Source organism: Cherax quadricarinatus, chromosome 79 (assembly GCF_038502225.1).
Source record: "Cherax quadricarinatus isolate ZL_2023a chromosome 79, ASM3850222v1, whole genome shotgun sequence".
In the NCBI taxonomy this organism is placed as follows: domain Eukaryota; kingdom Metazoa; phylum Arthropoda; class Malacostraca; order Decapoda; family Parastacidae; genus Cherax; species Cherax quadricarinatus.
The window spans coordinates 5,911,125-5,927,170 of NC_091370.1; the positions used below are offsets into that span (position 1 = coordinate 5,911,125).

At 37.7% G+C, this 16,046-nt stretch overlaps 1 protein-coding gene across 7 annotated transcripts in view; it reads left to right on the forward strand.

Annotated features, from left to right (window-relative positions):
* The first annotated feature begins 3,104 nt into the window (after window positions 1–3,104).
* LOC128702753 (rac GTPase-activating protein 1) overlaps window positions 3,105–16,046 on the forward strand; it is a 73,979-nt gene continuing 61,037 nt past the window's right edge. For 4 of the 7 annotated variants that reach the window (XM_070101855.1, XM_070101857.1, XM_070101858.1 and 1 more), the window contains exons 1-3: window positions 3,139–3,287; window positions 6,777–6,883; window positions 10,152–10,354. In XM_070101855.1, coding sequence (XP_069957956.1) covers window positions 6,811–6,883; window positions 10,152–10,354 — 276 coding nt within the window. In that variant the 5' untranslated portion in view covers window positions 3,139–3,287; window positions 6,777–6,810. Of the gene's footprint in view, window positions 3,288–6,776; window positions 6,884–10,151; window positions 10,355–16,046 lie in introns of all 7 variants that reach the window. The other 3 variants (XM_070101856.1, XM_070101861.1, XM_070101860.1) reach the window with 3 other exon arrangements.

The following is a 16,046-nucleotide window of genomic DNA, read 5'->3' on the forward strand; positions in this document are numbered from 1 at the left end:
GATCTGTGCCTTGTGTTATGGTCATGTGTTCTGTTGAGGTTGGCAAGGAGATGTTTGAGGGGAGGGTTAATATCAGAGTTAAGTGTTCTATGTATGTAATAGGTGCAGTAATAAGTATGGATGTTTTGTATGGTGAGTAGGTTTAGTGTATTGAATATTGGTGGAGTGTGCTGCCTGTAGTGAGAATTTGTTATCATTTGTTATCATTCAATCGCATCTGCTAGAAAAATGACAGGATGGATAATGAGAACCTTCAAAACTAGGGAGGCCAAGCCCATGATGACACTCTTCAGGTCACTTGTTCTATCTAGGCTGGAATATTGCTGCACACTAACAGCACATTTCAAGGCAGGTGAAATTGCTGACCTAGAAAATGTACAGAGAACCTTCACGGTGCGCATAACTGAGATAAAACACCTCAATTACTGGGAGCGCTTGAGGCTCCTAAACCTGTATTCCCTGGAACGCAGGCAGGAGAGATACATGATTATATACACCTGGAAAATCCTAGAGGGACTAGTACCGAACTTGCACACGAAAATCACTCACTAAGAAAGCAAAAGACTTGGCAGACGATGCAACATCCCCCCAATGAAAAGCAGGGGTGTCACTAGCACGTTAAGAGACCATACAATAAGTGTCAGGGGCCCGAGACTGTTCAACTGCCTCCCAGTATACATAAAGGGGATTACCAACAGACCCCTGGCAGTCTTCAAGCTGGCACTGGACAAGCACCTAAAGTCGGTTCCTGACCAACCGGGCTGTGGCTCGTACGTTGGTTTGCGTGCAGCCAGCAGCAACAGCCTGGTTGATCAGGCTCTGATCCACCAGGAGGCCTGGTCACAGACCGGGCCGCGGGGGCGTTGACCCCCGGAACTCTCTCCAGGTAAACTCCAGGTAAACTGTTATGTATATAATGATACATTCAGCTAAATGCAATTTTCCACAGTAAGTAAGTAAAGTTAGCTAGTTAAAAAGCAAGTCAAAGTAAGTAAAGTAAATGTGGGAAATACTGTATATATTTTCCAGAAATTCAGTATTTATATGTAAATAGATGGCCATACTGTATTTAATAATATTTATGTCATAGAAAATGGAAAGCCTGCGTCTGCGTAGGAGACTCGCCATCTTGGTTTTGAATTGGATACAACGTTAATATAATGGGAAGAATTTTTCATGCTTTAGAGGTTAAAATTGGATTGACACCTCTCAAATAGGAGACGAAATTGTTGGATGTGCATTCCTGCATAACTTGAGATATCAGACGACTGGACAAGACAGCTCCAGGAACCTCAGATAAGCTCTCTAGATTTGTGTATAATTCTGGCCAGCAGTGTTTTCATTAATTTAGTTAGTGAGGTTTTTCTGAGTATGATACAACTTAATATCCAGTCAAATTGGTGAGTGATATTAAGATATATTTTCCTTCTGTTATGTATATGTGAATTTATATATAATCATTTTTTAATATACAGTCCACAAATTTATATATTTACCAGTATTCCTGGTGTATGTATATTTCATTTAATTAATAGGTCCAGAGCAACTTGTGGATATGACAGTGGTAGGTATCGAAGGGGGACATTTTTTGCGACCTAGGTGTCCCAAATTCCTACTTGTCTCTGTAACATTGATAAATAATAATTATATTTGTTATCATTTACTGTTATGTACATAATTAGTTACATTCAGATAAATGCAATTTTCCACAGTAAAGAAGTAAATGTAAGTAAGGCAAGCAAAAGTAAGTTACAAGGTAAGTAAAAGTAAGGTAAGTAATTCAGCAAATTAAGTTAGTAAGACTTTATTTAGGCCTCATACATAAACTTTCCCGATAAGTTCACGTAATAAATTATGTTACGACCGAACTTTAATTAGTCAAACATCTTTATTATGTTGAATTAGACACATGTGCAACTCTTGGGTATCTTTATTGAGGAAACGTTTCGCCACACAGTGGCTTCATCAGTCCATACAAAGGAGAAACTTGAAGAACAGGAGGAGAATGAGGCAATCAGTCCCTCAACCTTGAGTCGATGTGGTCAGTCCATCAATCTTGAATAGAATACGGCATATGAGCGGAGAAGCAGCTTATAAACCGTATGGCAGGAGAGGTGCAGCAGTCATAGGTGGTGTCACATTTGTTCAATGTGGAAGTAGGTCGTGCCCAAGTGAAGAATTCCCAAGTATTTAAGATCCCAAGAAGTTGCAGTGTCTGACAGGATTGTAGATGAATGGTTCAGAGAACCGACACGCTGTTGAATTAGACACATGTGCAGCTCTTGGGTATCTTTATTGAGGAAACGTTTCGCCACACAGTGGCTTCATCAGTCCATACAAAGGAGAAACTTGAAGAACGGGAGGAGAATACCCAAGAGTTGCACATGTGTCTAATTCAACATGTCGGTTCTCTGAACCATTCATCTACAATCTTTATTATGCTCCCCCCCCTACCCAGGGTGTGGGCGGTAGTTTAGTATTACAGAGGTACTCCAGCTCTTGGACCCATTATGTGCCTCTGTAATTTTAACTTCCACCCACACCATTGGTATGGGGTGCATAATTAATAAAGTTAAGTTATAACATAATTTATTACGTGAACTTATCACAAAAGTTTAATATTATGTATGAGGCCTAAATAGTCTTAATATAATGTAGCTTAATAAAGTCAGTGTGAATTATTTCCACTTGGCTCCTCCTGTTAAATAGTTACATTGTTACTGAAATATATTCTGTATATATGGGCATTTTGATTGTTATATATTTTTTCAAATGCAGTAATTGGAAATAATTCTACTTATTTATCATATGCGAATAAATTATAAAAACGGAAAACCCGCAGGGTTAGGCGAATATTTTTGTTTGTTTCATACTGAGGTGGTACTTATAATTTGAATATTTGAATATTCTTCTTTTATCAAGTTTGTGATTAATTGGAATTTAGACGTTTTAAATTACGCTGAGTACAGGCGCCATTTTCTGTTTGAATGTAACGACTATAGAGTACAGGAGAAAGGGATTCAAAGAGAATCCGATACGCTTCTGGTCGCCAGGATCTCCACTATAAAAATTCGGATTTGATATTTATGATGCTATTTTTGGTATTATGAGGCGAGTGTGAGGGAAGGTTCACCAGTGGAAAGTTTATAGACGTCAGCGGGAAGGTATGAAGTTGTGCTGAGGCGGTGGAGGTGTCGTCAACAATGTTACTTTTATGTTGAAAGAATAACTCACTGCTCTTTGAGTTTGTCTTTAGTAAGTTTGTTGCTCCTCGCAGCCTGGGGCATGTGAGTATCACCAGTGTATGTGGTAGTGTGGGGATTTTATGTATATATGTCGGTCATCTGAGAATTGCAAAGCAGGTAGAGGACGAATGTATGGTCCCTGTGGTTTTAGCGCTTCCTCGTGAGTTTATTAGCCACTAGAGGAAGTGTGTTTTTAATATACCCTCAAGGGAGGCTCCTTGACGCTTGGCTCCTGATCCAAGTAATATGACATTAGATGTAAGGTATAATAACGTTAAATAAAACTACACAAGTGCAACTAATGCAACATTTCATTGTGGCAACGTTTCGCTCTCCAGGAGCTTTGTCAAGCTGTTAAGTGGTTGGTGCTTATGATCCTTTTGGGTTTATTTTTGAGGTTTGATTTTTTTATTACAATGTTAAAGATCTTTGATAATATTGCAGTTATAGTTGAAGACTGCTTGACGGAACTCTTAATTATTTTCTGTTAAACTACATAGAAACTACACTGGAATAAACAGTTATTTCTTAATCAGTTTGTTATTTTGGGAGATATTAGCTAAAATATTTAGGATGAGAGGCCCGTCAGCCTGAACAGTCACAACAGTTGTGAACAAAGACCAATGGCAGAGTAAGGTTAAGTTATATTACATTATTCTGGGGTGAAGAGAGAATAAGAGATTTGTTTGGATTTTTGACTCTGAGGGTTAGTCACCCAGGAAAACCCAGTTAATTTCATATATGTAAAGTAAAAGGACACAAGTTCAACTAATGTGACATTTTATTGTGGCAACGTTTCGCTCTCCAGGAGCTTTATCAAGCCATTACAAACAATACATGGACACAGAGGGTATTGTATTGTTTGTAATGGCTTGATAAAGCTCCTGGAGAGCGAAACGTTGCCACAATAAAATATCACATTAGTTGCACTTGTGTCCTTTTACTTTACATATTGTCGGTAATTCTACCAACTTTATTATAATTTCATATAATTGCGTACTGTGTTTTATTTCCCTTGGGGTCTTTTAATTTTGTTTCCCCAGGATGCAACCTACTCTAGTTTACTAACACCCAGGTATCTACTTACTGCTAGGTGAACAAAGGCAGCAGGTTCAAGGTAACTTGCCTAACATGCCTAATGACTTGGTTGTCAGTGCTTTCTCTTCACACGCGAGGCTTGTGGCTTAGCGCTTCTTTTTGATTATAATAATAATTCACACACGAGTGTCCATGGTTTGATCCCTGACACAGGTGGAAGTGTTGGGCATGTTTCCTTACACCTGCTGTCCATGTTCACTTAGCAGTAAGTAGGTACCCGAGTGTTTGTCAACTGGTGTGGGTTGCATCCTGAGGGACAAGATTGAAGGACCCTGATGGAAATAAGACAGTCTTCGATGGCACACTGAATTTCTTGGGTTATCCTGGGTGGCTAACACTGGATTAAAAATCCCAATAAATCACATCTTTTATCTTAATGTTTTAATTGTGCTGGGAAGTGATCTTAGTATTTCGGTTTGCGAGCTGAGGACACTGCCAACCAATTATGTTTCTTACAATTTGCACAACAAAATAATGTGAAAAGTAAAAACTAACCCAATTTTATACATTTTAAACTACTAAATCTCCAGAATCAACTGAGGAGCTGTCTTTAGGTATTACTGACAAGACAAGTGTTTGTAATATTTTGTAAAAAAAAATGATCTCGCTGATTTTCCCAAGTTGTTGATCACTTAGAAGATTGAAATTACCTATTGGTAAAGAGTTCTATGATATGTCTATATGGGAAAAACTGTTTGCAAGCTCAAAACTAACCAGCCTAACCTAGCCTAAACATTTTGTTGCAAAACTCATGAATATATGTTGTTGAACCTGCCATGTGAATAACTTGATGGTAATTTGAAAAGTCAGAAACTTTGCTTTTCTCCATGTACTGTGTAGTACATATATGAATACAATGTATATTCACCTCATGGGATGTTCCTTGGTACTTGTGAGGAGCTATTGATCCAGGAAATTGGATCTGTTCCCTCCTTGGGTTGAATTTGATGGCCTCCCATTCCTCCAGGTATTGTATGATCCCTATGGGTTTATGGTCCCCCTTCGGTATAATGCAGTATTTGTGCTTTCAGGATAGGGGTGAGCTAATTTTCATGTTATTGTTATCTGCCAAAAATTGAGTATTGGTGTTGGCAAAAATTTTAGTATTGTCCCATCATTGCTGCAGAACCATTGGGCAAATTTATATTATGCTTGGGAGGCTATGTAGAGCCTAGAAAAATCAGTTATCTTTAAGTAGAGTGGTATATGTACTCTGTTCCTGGACTTGATTTGTTGAGGAGTATTTAAAAGAGGGGAAACTTTTTGATCTTATCTTCCATTGCAGAAGTTCACTTGACCAAGCGGTTTTCAAAGAACATCTCTCCCCTTCAGGGGTAAGAGTTAATGACTCCCATCAGAAATAAGACTGACAGTCTCTAACAATGTACTAATTTATTGGGTTATCCTGGGTGGCTAACCCTCTGAGTTAAGAATCCAAACAAAATCTTAAGTAGATGAATAAGACATGTGTGCACCATTTGGGTATCATTTTCACCTACACAGCCTGTCTTGTGTGGGAAATGTTTTGGTAGTAAAGATACCCAAGTGGTGCACATGTCTTATTCATTAACTTATCAGTATTGTATAATGTACTGTATTTTGGGAAGTTATTGAACTAAGGCTTTTATCTACATAAAAGCTGTGAAAACACCCAGTTCGAATATGGTGAATACACTGCTCAAACATTCTCAGTGTACTAGATTGCCGAGTTGCAAAGATTAGCTGAAATGTCAAGGACACATTTATAGAACACTAATTCTCATAGCTTGTTTGACAGTCATTAGTTGTACTTTGATCTGATTCCAGAGAGAATAAGACACTAATGAGAAGTACTGTAGTGAAAGTAGAGCTTCTTACCTCGTTGTAGCTTGTGTTGACAATTTGACCTTTGACATTGACAAGAATTAAAAATCCAACAGTTGTGAAATTGTGAGAATTGTTTGAGTTAATTATACTGTAATTATTAATATAGTAATATCATTATTACCATTTCTATAATTATCTACTTACTGTCATGTTGTTGACTTGAGTATGTGTGCAACTACCATTTCAAAAAACATCCTTGATGGAGGCATGAGTTGTGAGAACCCTAGTGGGTTCCAGTAATCACATCTATAAAGTTTCATACTTTTATTGCAAAGTGCACAATTCTCCTGAAATTATATACACATCTGGCAGACTATAGGTAACAGTACAATAAATACTTAATAATAAATTTTCCTTGAATTTTAGTTGAGCCTCAGTCAAAGGTTAAAGAGTTTTGAATTAATTTGGCTTGGAGTAGGATAAAATACTCTATTGTACTGCAGTAATACTGTGTAGAGTAAGTTTGATTTTTTGGTCATTAGCTCGTAGGAAAAATTCTGCGCTGTTCTAATATGGATATACCATTATTATTCGCCATCTAAAAGGTTTATTTTAACATGTTTTCAGAAATATTGGTGGATCATCAGAAATCAAGAGCAATATGGAGTCATTAACAGCCCATTTTGATGACCTCATCAGATGCATGCAGGTCCTTGCTGATCCAGCAGAGGAAAGTAAGTGGTGGTTTGCAAATAAAACACAGCATCTACTTGTGCATGTTCATAAATTACTTTTCCTTTATCATTTGGAAATTTTTAATATTGCTACACAATGGGGTACTCTAGGTGCAGGGGTGGGAACCCATAGCCTCGGGGAATTAAATAAAACTGCTTCAAGGAAAAAGGCTGAGATCTCTTCAAGGCAGTTTGAATGTTCTGCATCTCCTATCATGCCATCTTTCATGCATAATTATGTACAGGTACAACACACATTTACTGGCAATGGATGGTCTGGCACCTCTTTTTGTCTATACACAATTATGGGATTAGTAATTTTTTGATAGACTAGTTTTCTAGGCAGCCTCAGATGGCATTGTATATAATTCACACTTTTTACACTGCAGTTGGTGGTGATCCTTTGATTTTTACACTATTTTAAGAGTATCTTGTTAACAGTTAATCATAGCTATGGCTAGGGTTAATAGGAATATGAGTAACTTGTCAATAGCTCTGGCTATTGATGAATTATATGAATTGTCAGGTGAATTAAAGAATTTTTATTTGATGCATGAAAAATTACACACAGGAACATCAAAGTACATGGATCACCTTTGGATTAAATATTTAATACTATAGCCATAAAGAATGTGTTATAGCAGCAGACCTTCATTAGAAAATCCTATTTGTTTTAACTTCAAGTACAAGATGCCCTCCCTGCAGTGGCAGCTCGTCAAAAAATAGAATGGGGGTGACTACGTGACTGCATGCTTCATAGAACAGCATAATAAACATTATTAAAGTAATAATTTTGTTTTTGCAAATTTCTAATATAGATTCTAAAAGTTCATTTTGTATTGATTTTGATGTTCCTTTAGACACTTTTATATGAGCATCTAAGCTAGAATTCAAACTACAGGCAAAATCAACTAGGTCTTGAAATACACCTGGATTTTTGGAGCTCGAGGTTTCATCATGCCCTGTGAGAGGGAGCTCAAATTTGCCACAGACTTGTATGCAGTTTATAATTTTGGGCAATACATTTCTTTTTTTTCAACCTCTTCATTGTGTTTTGCTATCAAATTCTTGTATGCTGAATCAATTTGAGCTGCATTGTTTACTTTACCCAGCATTGACAAATCAGTAATGCTATTTATATGCTTGGTTGACTGCTCATGTTTCATTACTTTTTGTGGTAAATGCCTCAAGTCAGTCAAGCCACTTTTTGTCCATGAGTCTCCCCCCAAATAGAAAGAATGGAAAACAGAATAGTATAGTGTTCTTTTTGTCACAGCCACAAAGCCATTCACTTTTCTGGTAAACATTGGCGCTAAACCGGTGCTCCTTCTTGTACTTTTTTGTAGAATGGGTAAAATTGGTGTATGTTGTCCTTTTTCTTTTATATCTTTACTTTTTCACTTAAAACGAACTGTGAAAAGTTAATACAGTACTTTGTGAATATTTCACTGAGTTTACTCTAGTTTCCACTACCATCGTTTATCAAATGGTAGTTAAATTTAACGCTATTGAAAAGAATTTAAATGGTCACCAATACCGGCCACGCGTTACAATGCAAATACTCACAGCATGAACATTCCAATTGTAACTGGGTGTGTGCTACATCGAATGCAGCTTCTCGCTGCCAGAAGTACCACCAGTAGTACCTATACTATCGTACCACGTCAGACTTCTATTTTTAATAATTTGTCTTGTTTCAACCAAAAAAAAAAAAAAATTCGCTTGTACATTGAAAACAACATACAACAGATTTTTCCTGTAATATATTTGTCAGTTGCAAATTATTTTAGCGTAAGATTGATGAAGTCATATGTCTGGCATTGAGCATTCGGGGGGGGGGGGGGAGTGCAACTCGGCATCTCCTATGGACGAGCCGCCACTGCCTCCCAGTAATATCACAGGTCCGTTATGAAAGTTTACTCTAAAACTGACAGTAATCCTGACAACCCTCAACTTTTCGTCCTCTGTGATTTGCTCCACATTTCTAGTAAAATTATAAAATTTACCACTGGGAGTTTTAGCACTGCAGCATTCTTTATAAGTACAGAAATTAATATGCCGGGTCACCACATGGAAAGACCCAGGCTAGAACCCATCCTGGCAAACCTATTATGTGACCTCTGTTGGTCTGCCAAAATTTATATTAGTACGTACTGGTAAAGCCTAGGAGCCAAAGCTGCTGAAAAATGGGTGTTTTACTGTACCTGTATATATGCACTTTATTATGCAGAATGGTACATAAGTTTACAGATCAGAAGATTCTCTTCTGTAGAGAGAACAGACATGTATGCTTTTTTTTTTTTAATAATCTAGTGCTTATTTCAGTTTACAGTACTACATATTCCACAAAGTATGTACTTAAAATTTCGAAGCCTGTAAGGCAAATTAAGCATTTTCTTGTTTGATAAATGTGTTATGTGGTTAATTTAGGACTTGTGACAATCTTCTTACTTTTAACGCACTGACCGTATCCCACAAGCAGGGTGGCCCAAAAAGAAAAATGAAAGTTTCTTGCTATAAATATAGTAATGTATACAGGAGTAGTAGTTACTAGTCCTTTGCTCCTGGCATTTTAGTCGCCTCTTACAACATGCATGGCTTATGGAGGAAGAATTCTGTTCCACATCCCCAAGGAGATAAGAGGAAATAAACCATAACTAGAACTATGTAAAGTAAAAGGACACAAGTGCAACTAATGTGACATTTTTATTATGGCAACATTTCGCTCTCCAGGAACTTTGTCATTCTGGAGAGTGAAACGTTGCCACAATAAAAATGTCACATTAGTTGCACTTGTGTCCTTTACACATTGTCAGTAATTCTACCAACATTATTACAAGAACAAGAACTAGTAAGAAAAGAGAAGAAAATCCAGAGGGGTGTGTGTACATGCTTCTACGTGCACATGCATGTGTAGTATGACCTAAGTAAATTTGGCAAGACGTACCTGAAATCTTATACTGTATGTATGTGTGACAGAAGAAAGACACCAGTAATCCTCCCATCATGTAAAACAGTTAAAGGCTTCAGTTACACACTCACTTGGCAGGATGATAGTACCTCCTTGGGTGGTTGCTGTCTACCAAGCTACTACCTAAGACTTGTGATATAAATCACATGTGCATTATAAATTCTGGTATTCACATTCTCAGCCAGTTAGTATATATTTGTGTAACATTAACAATGTACTCATTTTAATTCCTTGATTAGCCATAGATGTATATGCAGTGCTTGGCATTTATCAGTGAATTTGCTTTCATTTCTTTAGAATTCCTGGAATTTGTGGAAGGTCAAGAGCAATATCACATTCATATAAAAAATTTAGAGGCTGAAGTCCAGCGTTTACAACAACAAACCTTGCAGCATCAGAAAGAGATCAAATCTTTGGAGATGAAACTCAGAAATGCTCGACACTTGCTCGATGTTGAGAAATCTAAAAGAATCTCTGTAGAAAATGAAAAGAATGATTTGGTAAGTAGCTTATCTTAATATTACACACTTGCTAGTAATTCTAGGAGACTTTAACTTTAGTCATATTGATTGGAATTTCTTGACTGGGAATTTAGAATCATACGACTTCTTAGAAGTAGTTCAGGATTGTTTTTTGAAGCAGTTTGTGACAGAACCTACAAGGGGTAATAACCTGCTTGACTTAGTTCTGGCAAACAATGAATCCCTTGTTAATAATTTAGAAGTTTCAGAGGAACTGGGTGCTAGCGACCACAAATCAATTACATTTAGCATTGAATGGAAGTATGATAGTAGGGATAACTCAGTAACAGTCCCAGATTTTCGCTTAGCAGATTACGATGGGCTTAGAGAACACTTATCTGTTGACTGGGGTAACGAAGAGAGCTATCAATATGACAGTTTTCTGAACACAATACATGCTGCTCAAAGAACGTTTATCCCTTATAAAGAAATTAGATCTAATAGAAATGACCCGAAATGGATGAATAATAGGCTGAAATATCTACTAAGGCTTAAGAAAGGAATTTATAGGCGTATCAAAAGAGGCGAGGGTCATCTTATGAATCAATATATTGACATTAAGAGGGACATTAAAAAGGGGATAAGAAAAGCTAAAAGGGACTATGAAATTAAAGTTGCTAGGGATTCTAAAACTAACCCAAAAAGTTTTTTCCAGGTATATAGAACAAAAGTCAGAGATAAGATAGGTCCCCTTAAAAATAACTATGGGCATCTTACTGACAAAGAGAATGAAATGTGCTCGATTTTAAATAATTATTTTCTCTCGGTTTTTACACAGGAAGACACTAATAATATTCCGGTAATTAATTTTTATAGTGGGCCAGAAGAAGATAAATTATGTAACATCACAGTCACTAGTGAAATGGTTGTGAAGCAGATAGACCGACTGAAGCAAAATAAGTCACCGGGTCCTGAAGAGGTTTTTTCAAGGGTTCTTAAGGAATGCAAAATGGAAGTCTGTGAACCATTAACTAATATTTTTAATTTATCTCTTCAAACAGGTGTAGTGTCTGATATGTGGAAGATGGCTAATGTAATTCCTATTTTTAAAACAGGTGACAAGTCGTTACCGTCAAATTACCGCCCAATAAGCCTGACCTCAATTGTAGGCAAATTACTAGTCAGTTATAGCTCAGATTATAAGAAGCCATCTCGATAAGCATAGCTTGATTATTGATACTCAGCATGGATTCACAAGAGGCCGGTCTTGTCTAACTAATTTATTAACTTTCTTCAGTAAAGCTTTTGAGGCTGTTGACCACGATAAAGAATTTGATATTATATACTTAGATTTTAGTAAGGCATTTGATAGAGTTCCGCACCAAAGACTGTTGAAGAAAGTAGCAGCTCATGGCATTGGGGGAAGGGTGCTCTCGTGGATCGAATCATGGCTCACAGACAGGAAGCAGAGAGTGTCCATAAATGGGGTTAAATCCGAGTGGGGATCAGTAACAAGTGGCGTTCCACAGGGATCAGTCTTGGGCCCGTTGTTGTTTATAATATATATCAATGATCTTGATGAAGGAATTACTAGTGATATGAGCAAATTCGCCGATGACACAAAGATAGGTAGGATAATTGATTTAAACGTAGATGTTAGGGAACTTCAGAAAGATTTAGACAAACTACTCTTGGTCAGAAAAGTGGCAGATGCAGTTCAATGTAGATAAATGCAAGGTTCTGAAGCTCGGGAGTGTCCATAACCCTAGCACTTATAAGTTAAATAATGTAGAACTTAGCCATACAGATTGCGAAAAGGACTTGGGGGTTATGGTAAGCAGTAACCTTAAACCAAGACAGCAATGCCTAAGCGTATGTAATAAGGTAAATAGATTACTGGGATTTATATCAAGAAGTGTAAGCAACAGAAGTCCAGAGGTCATACTGCAGCTTTATACATCATTAGTAAGGCCTCACCTAGATTATGCAGCTCAATTCTGGTCTCCATATTACAGAATGGACATAAATTTGTTAGAAAACATTCAGCGTAGGATGACTAAATTAATACATAGCATTAGAAATCTTCCTTATGAAGAAAGATTGAAGACTCTTAAATTACATTCACTTGTTAGACGAAGAATGAGGGGAGACCTGATCGAAGTGTATAAGTGGAAGATAGGTATTAATAAAGGGGATATTAACAAGGTCTTGAGGATATCTCTCCAAGAGAGAACCCGCAGTAATGGATTTAAATTAGATAAGTTTAGATTTAGAAAGAACATAGGAAAGTATTGGTTTAGAAATAGGGTAGTTGATGAGTGGAACAGTCTACCTAGTTGGGTTATTGAGGCTAGGACTTTGGGTAGTTTCAAATTTAGGTTGGATAAGTACATGAGTGGGAGGGGTTGGATTTGAGTGGGACTTGCACATCAGAGCTTATTTCTTGGGTAGCATTGAAAATTGGGTTGGTCAAATGTTTGTTAGTGGGATGAATTGTAAAGGACCTGCCTAGTATGGGCCAACAGGCCTGCTGCAGTGTTCCTCCTTTCTTATGTTCTTATGTTCACTCAAGCCTTAACAAAATACGTGGTACCTCGGGATATGAATTTATTTCGTTCCAGAAGGCTGTTCAAGTGCCGATACCAAACGCATTTGTTCCCATAAGGAATAATGTAAATTAGATTAATCCTTTTCAGACCCCAAAAATACACTTACAAAAGCACTTACATAAATACACTTAAATAATTGTTTGAGTTTTGGGCTGTTTGTATCCTGTATGTACATCACTGGATGTAGGACAGTAGTCTAGGAGAATTTTGGTAAAGGTGGAAAAGAGAAGTGACCCTAACAGTAATAACTGAGCATGTAGTTATTTTAAATTAGGAGTTTCAAACCTTTATAGCTTCATAAGGTATAGAATTTTCTGGTAAGGTTAAATAATAATTTATTTTTACTAAGGTTTTATGGAATAACCTTTAATAGTGGCTGTAAACATTATGGTGCATCAAGCAGGCTACAAGAGTAGAAAAACTTATAAAAACAATATCAGGTTCAATAGTACTGTCATGGGAGACCATGCTGTTGCTACCAAAATATTTACAGCAATACCTTTGCTACTTTTATGGGCTGTAGTTTACATCAGCTGAAAAAAAATTATCTCCTAATAAATTACACTTCTGTATTTTGTACATATAATAGGTGCTATCAAAAAGTTCCAATACCTGAATTTTGGTGCGTTTCCTGGATAAAATATGGCTGTGGCATAGCTCACTCTGAGTAGTACACACCTTTGTGAATTATTGTTGCTCTTTGCTGACGACACTGCTTTTGGGAGATTCTGAAGAGAAGTTGCAGAGGTTGGTGGATGAGTTTGGTAGGGTATGTAAAAGAAGAAAATTAAAAACGAATACAGGAAAGAGTGAGGTGATAAAAAAATTAGGTAACAAAAGATTGGATATCAGATTGGAGGGAGAGAGTATAGAGGAGGTGAATGTATTCAGATATTTAGGAGTGGACATGTCAGCAGATGGGTCTGTGAAAGATGAGGTGAATCATAGAATTGATGAGAGGGAAATAGGTGAGTGGTGCACTGAAGAGTCTGTGGAGACAGAGAACTTTGTTCACGAAAGCAATTGGGGAATGTATGAGAGTATAGTTATACAAATGCTCTTATATGGGTGTGAAGCACGGGTGGTGAATGTTGCAACAAGGAGAAGGCTGGAGGCAGTGGAGATGTTGTCTGAGGGCAATTTGTGGTGTGAATATAATGCAGAGAATTCATAGTTTGGAAATTAGGAGGTGGTGTGAGATTACCAAAACTGTTATCCAGAAGGCTGAGGAGGGGTTGTTGAGGTGGTTCGGACATGTAGAGAGGGTGGAACAAAATAGAATGACTTTAAGAGTGTATAAATCTGTAGTGGAGGGAAGGTGAGGTAGAGTTCGGTCTAGGAAAGGTTGGAGGGAGGGGGTAAAGGAGGTTTTGTGTGCGAGGGGCTAGGACTTTCTGCGAACATTCGTGAGCGTGTTAGGAGCGAATGGAGACAAATGGTTTTTAGGACTTGATGTGCTGTTGGAGTGTAAGCAGGGTAATATTTATGGAGGATTCAGTGAAACCGGCAGGCCAGACTTGAGTCCTGGTGATGGGAAATACTGTGCCTGCACTCTGAAGGAGGGGTGTTAATGTTGCAGTTATATAACTGTAGTGTAAGTGCACCTCTTGCAAGACAGTGATGGAGTGAATGATGGTGAAAGTTTTTCTTTTTTGGGCCACCCTACCATGGTGGGAAACGGCCAGTGTGTTCATAAAAAAAAAAACTTTTTACAAGTACACGTACAAGGTATACAGGCCTAGCTGACATCAGTGACATACTACTACAGTGGTCCCTCAATAATCGTCCATAATCCATTCCTGGAAGTGGGACTATTATCGAAATGGACGATTTTCGAATCAATTTTCCCCTAAGAAATAATGTAAATCAAATTAATTCGTTCCAGACACCTAGAAGTATCAACAACATTTTTTTTTTTTTTACCTAAAAGATAGATTTACATGCACAAAAGAATGAACATTCAACATGACAGTTACCTTTATTGAAGACTGTTGTTGATGAATGGAAGATGGGGAGGAGGAGAGAGGGAAGAGAGGTTATTTGGAAGGGGAATCCCTCTCCATAAGGACTCTAGGGCACTAATGAAATGTATAAATGAACATTGGTAATAGGGGTAGTTGATGAGTGGAACGGTCTGCCTAGTAGGGTGATGGAAGCTAAAACATTGGGTAGTTTAAAATTTAGGTTGGATAAATACACGAGTGAAAGGGGTTGGATTTGAGTCGGACTTGCACATGAGCTTATTGCTTGGGTAGCATTTGTTCTGTTAGTGGGTTGGATTTGTGAAGGACCAGCCTAGTATGGGCCAACAGGCTTATTGCAGTGTTCCTCCTTTCCAATGTTCTAAAAGCTATGGCTTGGGTAGTTTCAAATTTAGGTTGGATAAATACACGAGTGAAAGGGGTTGGATTTGAGTTGGACTTGCACCTGAGTTTATTGCATGGGTAGCATTTGTTCTGTTAGTGGGTTGGATTTGTGAAGGACCGGCCTAGTATGGGCCAGCAGGCCTGTTCCAGTGATCCTACTTTCTTAAGTTCTTATTTAACATCACACTTACCAGTAGGGTGATTGAGGCTAGGACCTTGGGTAGCTTCAAGAAGAGATTGGACAAATATACGAGTTGGAGGAGCTGAGTTTGATTTGTGTCATTGGGTACGGGAGTAAATTCTTGGGTAGCTTTGGGTGGAGGTCATTTTGATAAGGACCTGCCTTGTATGGGCCAGTAGACCTGCAGTGTTCTTCCATTGTTGTTTTTACTGGCTATTTGTTTGTGAGGGAGGGATGGCAAGTTTATTGTTGGAGAATGACACTAATATCAACTCTATGACTTATTTATCTATCACAATTCAACTAATATGACATAATAAACAATATTAATAACATAGAAACATGGAATATACTCTAGAATGAATAAAATAAGTCATTACGTATGTCACGAGAGGTGTTGTGTTGTTGTTGGGTATATAAGGGCCACTGAGTGTAAGCCGTCCATAATGGTGGTGAGGCGGCGGTGGTTTTTGTAGCCCTATATAACTCCAACAATATTGGAGGAGTTGGTAGAATCGCTGAATCACTGAAGAAGGAACCCTCTACCACCATCACTATGACCTTCTACCACTATT